At 38.7% G+C, this 13,065-nt stretch overlaps 1 protein-coding gene across 1 annotated transcript in view; it reads left to right on the top strand.

The window, feature by feature from the left end:
• Window positions 1–13,065, top strand: part of LOC149808185 (transcription initiation factor TFIID subunit 2-like) — a 134,246-nt gene that overhangs the window by 56,487 nt on the left and 64,694 nt on the right. The window contains exons 15-16 of the mRNA XM_089974372.1: window positions 7,857–7,971; window positions 12,192–12,301. Of these exons, the coding sequence (XP_089830498.1) occupies window positions 7,857–7,971; window positions 12,192–12,301 (225 nt within the window). The remainder of the gene's footprint in view (window positions 1–7,856; window positions 7,972–12,191; window positions 12,302–13,065) is intronic.

A 13,065-nucleotide genomic window follows, 5' to 3' on the forward strand; every position in this document is an offset into this window, starting at 1 on the left:
GTTCTTTCGCAGTAGCGCCTAGTTCTTCCTCGTCGGCCATTGTAACATAAGGTTCTTGTGGTTCGGTTATAGCGAGTGGTGGTGGCCTCCGTGTTGTAGCAGCCGCTATTTTCGCAGGGAGTGTTTCTAAAGACCTTTTTGTTTGTTCGGTCTCTGCCGCTATCTTTTCAAGCGCACCAAGAACGGGTACAGTTGCCGCCGTAACATCTTTGGTCGCTTTAGTTACCGGGGCAAACAGTTGTTCGCTTCCAACAGTAAAATCAGTTTGCATTTGTTGCCGCGTTTGAAGTTGTTCTCGGACCCTGTCTCGTAACGGTATGAACTTTTTAAGCGCTGCTAGTCGCTCTCTGGCTAGCCGAGTAGTAAGTGATTCGCCTACCATTATTGCAATTGCGAAGCAATTTCTAATTTCTCGCCGGAGTTTTCGTCTATAATCCTTCTAATGTTTTTGATTTTACTAGAAATCTCCCGGCGTCGTTCATAAACACGTCCGAGTTTTTTTCGTATTATTTCAACGGCAGTGAATAGTCCAATGAATGCATTTGCGTCATTGTGGTACAAGTTTTCATTAATCGTATGTTGCAATCGTTTTATAAAAAAGTACTCGCGGGCCAGGGTAAAACGCCCCCGTTTCGACTGTTCGTTAATAATCTCATAATCGGATAATATTTTTTCACTGTCGAGACCATCAGATAATTCAATTCCTTGATTTTTTAATTTTGAAATCTCAGTTAATATATTATTGATGTCTTCGATATTCATTATTCTTATAAAACATCTTGTTTTTAAATAAAAAAAATGAAACCCCGTGTATCAATTCCGAAGGTGTTCATACTTTGTTTTCTTCCGGAATGGACAATTTATTGTCAGCGCCGGTGGCCTTGTCAGCGCCTATGGCGCTGGTGACTTCGTATCTACATATGAAAATCGAATTCTATACCCGGTCTTTTTTGAGATTGCTGTTTGATATACTCGTTCTGCAACAAATCGTATTGAGGTGATACAAATGTCAAAATATTTTCCTGCTTCATTCATCGACTGAAATATTTTTTCCTCGTGAGTTGTTGTATCAAATGACCTTACGGGTTTTGCTTTCTTTGGGTATTTACCGGTTTGGCCTTTTTTACTATTTTCACTCTGAGAGACAGTTTGCAGGTTTGTAAGAGAATTATCAGTCTTATTACTATTAATATGATCAATCACAAGTCCATTCTCGATTAATCCGTGGAAACATTCATAGATGATTCTGTGACAGAGATATTTTTTCCCTCCAGCAGTAAACATCAAATACCCGTGATTATTTACGGTGCCAACTGGTTTCTTCAGTCTACGATTTCTAACAATGCCGTCGCGAGACGCCTCGTAATTGACGAGCACAGGATGCGGCTGAAATTCTTGGTCCATTTGTATAATAATACTACTTGTCTAATTTATTATTTGGTTTAATTATAAATCTTTCAACGTAGTCTTGAGGGGTTTTGATGACGAAGTCTGCGGTGGGGTCAATGACGGCGTTTTTAATTCGCTTGTCATAATAGCGTTTTAGTTCCCTGTATCGCTTTCCGCCACAATTAATACACAACTGCGATTTTCCTCTTACACCGACGTGGCAAACCAAGCACGGGAGGGGGCCAAGAGAACCATTACGAACGCTTTGTAAATGATATCCGCAGAATTCACCTCTACATGATTTATTGCACGGGGTTATTGACCCAATCATCAACCATTTACAGTGATTCATTATACTATATTCTTTCATTTAAATACTTGTTTTAATTATATGGATGAGTTCGAGAGATTGGCAGTAATTAAGCCCCGGAAAAATATTAAGTTCAATCTCGATAGAGTCCTCAAGGACACACCAAAAGCGTTAATAAACGATAGAACCCTGTTAAATAAAATACGCGATTGTATCGATGAATTCAAACGTGATGGTGCATCTCATAGTTGGTCAACATTTCGAATTGATGGTGTTGTTGATGCTACCATGAACGACAACCGCGCAGCAATGATAATATCACAACTTGACGGTAAAAAGTATTTCTTCAGAGTAAAATTCATTGTCCGGGTGAAATCAGGCGATTGGATCATACGTGATAAATTTGAACCAGTTCTCAGCGACAAGAAAACAGTCATTGTCAGCCGCGACTCCAAGCCGGGGTTGTTAACCGGAATTGACAAACCATACTATGAACGAGCGTATCCTGAAACAGCAGTTGTTTATGGAATATACCCGTTAAATAAGAAACCTGATATCGGAAAACTGAAACCGATGAAACAGTCAACGGGGATAAATTGTGTAGCAGAACGAATAATAGAGCATTTTACAAATGCGTGTCGAGGAAACAAATTGACTGATTTACGACGTAGCAAAATCAACCAGTGGGAACTAACCGTAAAAGAGCGTGGAGCGACCATCAGCGACATAGCGAGATTAGAAACATCGCTGAGATTTCCAATAACCGTTACGACGATAACCGGTGAAGTATTATACGAATCGAAGTATAAATCGAAGGGAGCCCCAATCAAAATTATCGATCATAATGAACACGCATGGACGCCCGCGATCACAATATTTCCACGGGATAGAACAGTAAAGTATATACCCGAAGAATTCCTAGGAGAAGAATTCTCCCGGGATGGTTTTCTCGCGGAGAGGAAACTATTTGATGCTATTGCCTACTTGTGTAAAAACGATCCTGTATCAGTGTGGTTACTTCGCAGCGCTGAAAACGATGCGGATACCTTTGATCAGTTTGTAAGGCCAAACGGTGAATTATATCGCACTGAAGCATTTCACAACAGGATGAAAAAAACCGCCATAGAATTTGAGGAGCATGATGAACAACTGCTAACAAATTGTTTTACGATTCCATCGGTTGCGGCTCATGTTGCAGCAAGGAAAAATGCGTGGAGACCAACGCGCAAGGAATTTCTGCCGGATGTACAATCCAGTTGTTTGGAATACTATCACGGTGGATTATGGAACACTGAATACAACCGTGACGCTATGATCTCGGTTGATATGGTTGCCTGTTATCCAGCGAGTTTTCTCGGGTATGGATCCGCCGCCGAGTACTTTAGACGATTTGGACACCCCAGTCATGAAATGACTCGTGTTGCTATTAATGGACCACTGCCTGATTTTGATTTAACCGGATTCGCTCGCATAGTATCATTTGAATTCGCGGCAGGACTCCATCGCTGTTGCTATATTTGGATCGGTAGACACATGTCTGAAAAGAAGTGGCTGCCAATAGCGCTGCTACGGTATATGATTGATTGTAGCATGCTAGTTTCGTTGATTGTCAGTGACGCGATTATATCATACCGGGCACAGACTGAAGTCTGGTTACCAGAACCGGAGCGTCTAGATAGCATAATTGACGAATCCAGAAAAAACATTGATGCCGACGAGGAATATATCATCGAATGGTCCAGGAGGATATTCAACCAACGAAACTGCGAGGCAAAAGATCTCGGTAGAAGAATAATCGGTAAGTTCACACAAGGTGGAAAAAACTGCGACTACAAACGATATTGCTCACGGCTGATTATAGATGACGCAGAATATGATTTCGTAATCAAGGACGCAGTGGCAAAAAATAAATACGTGAACTGCAAAACAGCATTCTTGTCCAATGGAACAAAGTTGGGTACAGTTGTTACTTACGCCGATGGAGACAGCCCGGCGTATCCACATTTGAGGGCGTCTATGCTGGGTTATGCCGCTATCAATTTATTCTCGATGATAAATAGATTCCCCGATACCGCGGTTAGAGTAGCCGTTGATTCATTTTATATTGACGTAGCGTATAAGGGAAACGTAGCCGAGTTTACTAGTCCGGACGAGAGTTGGGGTACATGGAGAATTAAAAATGAAATACGACGCGATTATTCCCCGTCAGCAGATGTCACCGTTGAGAACGACTACTTACGCGGTGATAAATTATCAGAATGGTCTAATGCACCACCGTGTTCTGATCCAATTTGTAGACACAAGACGGTTTATTTAAGCGGCTGTGGCGGGTCAGGAAAGACGACTCGGGCAATTGAATTATTTCGAACGCGGGCAAGTATAATCGTGCTTACTCCGACCCATAGACTAGCGCGAGAGATAAAACAACGAAATGTTGACGCCGTTACTTATCACAGCTTTTTTCGATACAGCGGCGGTGAGTGGACTCCTGATCGAATGGGTGAAAAATTTATTCCTGGGGTTATCATTTGGGATGAGATATGTACTGTTTCGTTAGATACTTTACGAATGTTTCTTGATTGGTTGCTGCTCGCGAATACAGCGGTAATCATGTGTGGGGATCATGGCCAACCACCACCATTTGTCGGCGAGGGTCCACATGATTGGTTAAAGGGTTTTGTGGACTATTATGAAGAAACCGATACTGATTACCGAGCACTTGATGAACAACTGCGCGAGGTTAAAAAACTAATCAGATTACAGCCGGATAAAATTCAATGTGAAATAATCCGCGAGGTGATTCCGGAAACGCCGTTGAATGAATTCTGGGAAACATGGAGACCAAACGATTTGATTGTAGCGAGTAGAAAGATAGTCAGAGACACACTTCAGCGGAAGTTGTTTGCGTTGCATAAGGAAAAGTTTCCAACGCGTCCAGTGCCGTTATGTTATAGACCCGCGGACACACGGCAGCAGAACATTGAAGTTGAAATCCCGGGCCCGACAGCGTCAGGAACAAAAAAACAAATTCTCGTGCTGAATGATATCGTGCTCGTTGATATCAGCGTCGTCGAGGACGCGCTACGTGCTAATAAATCCCCGTGGACGCTAGGATACGCAACAACAATACATTCCTCGCAGGGACTAACCATCACGGACACAATTGTTTGGATGGTTGATAATCGCATCGAATGGTCGAATCTAGTCTATCTTGCAGTGTCCCGAGTACGAAGGATAAATCAGCTTCGAAGAATTGTTATTGACGGAGTCAGTGACGAAGCCAGTGACGGAGTCATCGATGCAAGCGTCATTGATAGAAAACTCTCGGGTTACCGCCAACAGGATAAAAAAAAACAGCGGCGTTTTGATATTGATGCCGAATTAATAATTGCGTTACGACAACAACAGAATAATCACTGCGCGAGTTGTAATTGTGTAATGCGCTGGCGTTATTCGGATAAAGACGCTCGCCAATTTACCGTGGACAGGATCGATAACAGTCTCGGTCATGTCAAAAACAATGTGAGGTTGACATGTCTTGAGTGCAATAGACGCAACGGCGCTAGTTAAGACCACGCGGGGGTAATTGAGTATCGTCAGGTATCACTTGTAGTTGCTCGCGTGTAAATCCGCGCTGAGGAGCAGTTGAATCCAGTCTGTAGATCGGTGGTCTACCAGTTGATCGTGTTATCGTTGATATGTTATGTGTGGTAACACTCCAAATAGGATCAGTAGCTCTTTTTTTACCGCCTTCAAGCTCTCCTGGTTCATATAGATATCTCACGGTGACATTGCCGAGAATCGGCTTGGAAACGCTATTTATTTTTGATTTTCCGGGTATATACTCGTATTTAATCGCGTCGCTGGGCTTCATGTTGATTGCTCGGGTAATCTCGTTATTTAACGCTGCAATTACACCTGGCAACCTTTTAACCCATTCACGAGATCGTTTTTCCTGAATGAATTCCTTCGCGTATTGATATCCAAATAACCGTTCAGCGAGAGTCCGATTGAATCGTTCAACAATTGCCTGATCACGATGTAGCGCAGTATGACCTCGTCGTACCGCGACGCTATGATGTTTCAGCGTTGATAAAACAGCGCCGCGAAATTCACTACCGGGATCAACTTGTAATAGATTTGGCCAGCGCAGAGGGCCTCTTCGATAAATTCTTTCAAACGCAGCGGCTACTTCAGTTGCCGACTTTGTTTTTAACGGCTCCGCTTGTTTGTATCGACTCGCAACATCAACTACGGTTAGCGCGTATTTGTAACCGTTGTCATGCGGCAAAAATAGTATATCAGCCTGATGAACTTCATTAGGTACGCTGACATCAAAGCGCGAGAAGTTGATTTGTTTAGGCGGTGGTAGATAGATTTGCCATATAGCCTGTTTGGATAACCAATTAGCCGCAGTGGTCTTTGTTACCTTTGCAGCGCTTGCAAGCTTACCAATTGCGGCCTTCCCCTTCCAGTATCCTCTCGGAGAATAATAGATGGATTCCATGTTGTTATTATAAACGCTATCGTTTTCAATTACCAGCGCCAGAAGCTCCGCTTCCAATCATTAATTTACCTTTCATAGCCGATTTTACCAACCATGAGGCCAATTTTTCTTTGACGGATTTATCAGGAATAGCATTTAATGCGTGAATTAATTTTACATCCGCGATATGACGCTGTTGCAGATCGCTACTTTTGTAAGCAACATCATGAGCTTGACACGCCTTATCGATAGCGTTTATTGGATACTCACCGGGTTTGGGCTGATTTTGATCATCGAGTCTAATATCTAATCGTGTTCCGGGGCCACAGTAGTTATATCCTGGGAGGTGTTTTTCTCCTGGATACTTTGCCCACGGGGTTCCGGGGAGTTTTGCCAATTTGGCTGCAATATCACCTCCTCGCTTTTTTTTAAAACATCCCCGGGTTTAATAGAAATAAATCTAAATTTCTTTGTACCGCATTGTACGCACTTACCAGTAAGCGCCGATCTGTTATTTCTCGTTGTAACGGTTGTCATATCATTTGTGCCAGTACGCACTCTACACTTTACACAATATAGATCCATAATTTATGTATAGAGATATGAATATAATTGATTTTTCGGCGACTAAAACAAGAGAACCAGTTAAGCATGTTGCAGCGTTACCAAACTCGATCCGGATGATTATCATCGGACCATCTGGATCCGGCAAGACGCAATTGTTACTCAATTTAATAATGAGATGGATGAAGTGGGATAAGTTGTATTTGGTTGCTCCTAGCGTAGATGATCAACGATGCTACGAGGTGTTGAAAGATTTCAACGAGAATGCGTCAGCGATCGCTAAAAAAAATGTTATTGAGTTTATTACGGATATCAATGATGCACCGGGTATTGATGATATTGATGGCGACGTTAACAATCTAGTCGTGTACGATGATGTTATGTTAGACAATCAAAAAAACCCAGCTAGGATATTTTCCAGAGGCAGGCATAAAAACACTGACGTGATATATGTCACTCAACGATACACTCAGATTCCAAAAGTAATTAGAGACAACTGTAATATTCTTGCTGTGTTCAACGGCGTTGATACACACACGCTACGAAATATTTGGCAGACATGGTGCGGCGGTGACATGGACTTTAATGTTTTTCGAAACTTTTTTAGTCATGCTCAGTCGACCCCACATGGATTCGTAACGATAAATTTACATGATCCTCGGACACGATATCGTATCGGATTTGACCAAATATTCGGTTAGTTGTAAATAATTTTCATTGTAAATAACTACTTAGCAGCAGAGGGGGCGATGACATCGACGCGGTCGTCGATGTGCTTACCGGACGCTGACGACGCTGGGGATCAACGCGCAGAAGGTGTTAATTAAACCAAATGACGACGCGACGATCCCCCAACGACGTCGTCGTTTTTTTTTTACCAGGCGCTGACGACACTAGATCGTTGAGTGCAGAAAGTAATAATTAAGCAAAATAACGATTGGACAAAATGTCCGATTCGCCCCCTCTGCTGCTTATGTAGATTTACATTCATATGTACAGATTTAAACAATGCAAATTTCAGTTGTAAGTGACACACAATCCCCAACTAAATTTTGTGAATTTTTGATAAGCAAAGATAATTGCATTTTCCTTAACAGCTGTGTATAGAACTCAAAGTGGATTCGCCCAGTTTCACGGAAATTTTGTGTTCAACAGAAAGAGGAATGTTGTGGAACTAGAAATAAAGCAGGATGCTACTGCCAAAGGATCTTTGAAATATGTAGTGAGTATATGCAACATGCATGCCTTTTGTTTGCAACTTTGCAAAATATTGAGAGAATTTGCAACAGGCAAGCCTTCTGTTTGCAACTTTGTAGACATTATGAATATATGCATCATGCATGCCTTTTGTTTGCAACTCTGCAGATATTGTGGGTATATGCAACATGCATGCTTTCTATTTGCAACTTTGCAGTCATTTTATGTATGTGTAACATGCATGCCTTATCTTTGCAACTGTGCAGACACTATGAATATATAAAATATGCACATCTTTTGTTTGCAACTTTTGCGGACATTGTTAATTCATTTATATTTGAGGGTATCCATTTTGTGGTTTTGCAAAAAAGTCATTTTCATCAGTGCTTAAATTCATTGATTGGTGGTACCATGTTTTCCACAAAAGGATCATTGTTTGATGGGATCTTTAAATGTTTGTTTTCAATTAGTGTGTGGTTTAAGTGTGTGGTTTGTAATTAATGTGTGGTTTAAATGTTTGTTTTGTAATAGCTGTGATTTAAATGTGTGATTTGTAGTAATTGTGGTTGAAATGATTGGTTTTTAATAACCACAAAATCCACAAGTGTTACCCCATGAAAAATACAGTAATTTGAAAGAGAAAGAACAATACTATCTCAAGGCCTTGATTTAAAAAGAGAAAAGACTTAAGACATATTTTCAGAGATATGTCCACTGCAAACAATTATATCCAGTCTCTCATTAAAAAAGAAGGGTTAACATGGCTAAATTACCTTGACTATCTTTTTAAAAAATACTTTAATTCAGTTATAAATGGAATTTTATGAGTTCAATGCCATGCACCTAATGGATTATTTTTATGGATATAAAAGGAGTGGTTTGAAATATTTCAAGATATATTTTATTGATTGCAGACATCATGAGATTTTTATTTTATTAGGAATAGCTAGTAATATTTTATAATCCAAGAAATTATTTTCTTGTTAGTGTTTGCAGAATTACATCTACTCAATTTAAGGAAAAATTCGGAAGACCAAGTGCAATCAAATCATCTCCTATCACATGCCCATAAGTTTTATTAGCAAAAATAATATGAAGGTCTTAAATTCATTGGAACTTGTGGATTTGATTGGAGGTAAAAAAAATTATCCCAGCCATATCTATATTGAGTTTGATTGGCTACAGTGTTTCTGACTGCCAGTCATTACACATGTTGTGAACTTTTTTATATATTGCCAGTCAGTCAGCACGTATGTTGTGAACAGTCCTTAACATCATCGATAATAGTGGATGTGACACAATCTAACTCTTTTATGATTTTGATTGGCTGCTGTATATACACTATTGCTGGTGTTGACACGTGCTGTGAACAGTCCTTAACACTATCCATAACTGGATGGAATGCAATTCCTCTGTCTATTTTATTTTTAGTTTGATTGGCTACAATGTATTACTATTCATTATTACTACTCAAGGCACTTGTTGTGAACAGTCCTTAATATTGCATATCATGCAGTCCCTTTAACTCATTGCTTACAGTATCAAAGACGCTGATTGACAAATTCTTCTTATTTGTTATATTATATACATGCCATTACTAATGAGTAAAACCCCGGTGAAGGAAGAAAGATCTGCCTCAGATACTTTTTATGGTCATTTTTGCTGAGTCATTTCTACCATGCAGCCTGATAACAATGACTGTCAAAGAAATTTAACTGAAGAAAACAAAGGACATGTTTCAAAACACAATAGAGATTACTGCAACGTTTATTTCAGGAAGTAAATTTTTGTAAGATATATTTTAGTGGTCTCAATCTGAAACTGTCTAGTCATGAAAAATTACCTCTTTAAAAGGAACTGATGTATGGCATGTGGTTCATTAGCAACACATGAGATAGGGTATGGTATTTTTATACATAGACTCTGGTGGAATACCATCAGTAACACATGAGATAGGGTATGGTATTTTTATACATAGACTCTGGTGGAATACCATCAGTAACACATGAGATAGGGTATGGTATTTTTATACATAGACTCTGGTGGAATACCATCAGTAACACATGAGATAGGGTATGGTATTTTTATACATAGACTCTGGTGGAATACCATCAGCAACACATGAGATAGGGTATGGTATTTTTATACATAGACTCTGGTGGAATACCATCAGCAACACATGAGATAGGGTATGGTATTTTTATACATAGACTCTGGTGGAATACCATATCTACTCTATTATAAGTTGTATCCAGCTGCAAACTGCACAGATCCAGCTCTGTTGTTGCATAATGTGAATGCAGATCAGAGACTTCTGTTTGTTCTACTGCTTATTTCTAACAGAATAGACCTGGATCTGTTGGTTTATTACACAAAGGTGTATCTGAGTTTTGTTGTTTGCAGTAGGATCCAACTTATAAGTGAGTACATATGGTACATCAGCTGGTCTGCCTTGTAAAGTCAGTGTTTATTGTGCAGCTTGTGATCATTATATTATGATGTCACTTTTTACCTAGGCGTTTTGTAGTGTGAGATATTGGGCATACAGTGATGTTACAAATAATGGCTCTCATTAAATTATGACCAAAACAATTCTTAGACAATTTTAATAATTGCAGTGAGAGTCCTCTGAAAGAAAATAATAAACTTAATGAAATGACTTTGGAATTTTTTGGCTATTTATGCCTGCTGTAAATTGGTGTTGCAAAAACCAGTGTGATCCTAATGTATCATACTAAAAATGTAACACACCTACATACCCTTTTCTTTTTTATTTGTTAAGAGGCATCTATGATCTTCAACCCGTGCATATTTAAACACTCAGTGGCTATTATTGTATGTGCAATTAGTAATTACATTTACTTTCCACTAAGAGAAGCACCAACCTATATATTTTTAAGTTATTTTAGGTTGCTTGGACCCTTAGCTATTTACAAAATTTGAAAAGTTAAATACACTAAAATTTTACAAACAATAAACCTTTCTATTACCATACTGACCGACATGAAATACACGTCTTCAGACAAATCATTCATCACACAGTGTATGATAAACGGTACTTTTTTGCTGAAAACATCTTAAAATATTAGATTTAGTACTGAAAAGAAACAAACAACAATCAAATTTTAGATTTAAATTGTCAGAAATTGAGAGAATTATGTTTCACTATTCATTAGCTCACTGAATTAATCAAATCAATAACATCTGTTTAAAACTATATTACTCACCTGCAGATAATTAAAAAAACTGAATAGCAGAAAAACAGAGGAAGGAAACCATTAAAGTGAAATTTATCATCTGGATAGTTTGTTGAGCACCTCCATTGTGGATAGGACTAAAACTTGTACCGAGTCACATTCAAGACAATGAACCGATTCCAGTTTGTGCCATCTAATAACAAAAATGTTTTTTGCTTCTTTTTTTTAATAAAAAGATATGTTCTTATCAACCAAACCCAATATACATGGCCACTGTTATGTGAATGAGTACTGGCCGAGTATTATGCAGAGTGGCAATATTAAGCAGACTATTCAGAATGAAGACCTTTATTTGAACGTTTATCTCTTTCAATAAAGGGTGACATAGTTTGCTTATACTTTTATGGGTGAGATTTTTTATCCACAGGTGAGTGATTTAGTTTTAAACAATTGTTATTCATTATATTAATGTGTCAGTGAGCTAATGAATAGTGAAATGTGGTCATCACAATTATGATTAGCTAATTAATTGTTAAAACAATCTCCACACACTTTTTGACAAGTTAATGGATAGTAGAAACATGGTCCTCACAATTTTGAATGAGCTAATGAATTTTGAAACATAGTCCTTACAATTTTTGACAGATTAATGAATAGTGAAACATGGTCCTCACAATATTTGACAAGCTAATGAATCGTGAAATATGGTCCTCAGTTTTTTATACATGGTCCTCACAATTTGTGATAAGCTAATGGATAGTGACAGGTCCTCACAATTGTTGATATTCTGGATCATTCTTGGAATTTGTCAGCTTTTGAGGCTATTTACCATTGCAAGCATGCTTCTCTCCAACTTTCTGAAAATGATATTTGGCTATCTTGTTTTATTAGTGTACAGCTGCATTTGTGCCCAAAAATGTTTGTACATAAATAAAAAAACTTGTGTCCCCATAACAAATTGTGTGCAAAAACGTATAGAAAATTCAGTAAGTTCCAGAAAATAATATAGCAAGAGGTGATTAAAGAAGAATCCTTGGTTATTTTTCAGGGTCCTTTGACTGTCACAATACAGGAATTGGATGGATCTTTTAACCACACATTTAAAATTGAGGAGAACAAGACCAAATTTGAGATTACCTGCCACTCTAAATGCAGAAGGTAAGGACATTAAAAAGTTTAATGGGAATAAACTGGTAGGGGCCTAGGTAGCTCAGTAGGCATACTTTTCTTTTATAGTTCTGTTTTCCCAGGTTCGGTCCCCAATGAGGACAAGAGTTACTAGGTTGGAGCTAGTATTTCCTAAGTAGTCACCTAATGCTGATAGCTACTGACACACTCAACAGTCACTGAAGTAACTTTTTCTTCCATGCAATTTGCACCCAGTCTTTGGTATGTTTACATGAACTGAATAATAAGTAATTTTGAAGTACAGTTAATTTACCACTGTCATTGATACTGTGAATAATAAGTTAAAGGAACAGCATCATTTCTAATATTAACAGTATGAAGAAATTTTCATGCAGTATGCCTCCATTGGCAATGGTGAACACAGTAGCCAATTAGGCTTGCAATAAAAAAGGTAAGGGAGGAACTGCAATCATATCATCTGATATAGACAGTATGATTAACTATTAATGCAGTGTGCCTCCATTGGCAATGGTGTACACAGTAGCCAATCAGACTTGCAATAGAAAGGGTTTAGAAGGAATTATATGATCATCTGATTTAGACATTATGAAGACCTATTCATCTTGTGCCTTGTTCTGAACACAGTAACCAATCAGGCTCACAGTAGACAGGGTAAGAAGTATGCTATTTTCTAATTAGAGCCAACAGCTCAGATTAATGTAATGCAATTACACATTATGTTCTGGATAGAACAGACTGGTGTCTTAGTTAAATGACACAATCCGATGGTTTGA

Source organism: Sinohyriopsis cumingii, chromosome 1, assembly GCF_028554795.1.
Source record: "Sinohyriopsis cumingii isolate HCF-2022 chromosome 1, ASM2855479v2, whole genome shotgun sequence".
In the NCBI taxonomy this organism is placed as follows: Eukaryota; Metazoa; Mollusca; class Bivalvia; order Unionida; family Unionidae; genus Sinohyriopsis; species Sinohyriopsis cumingii.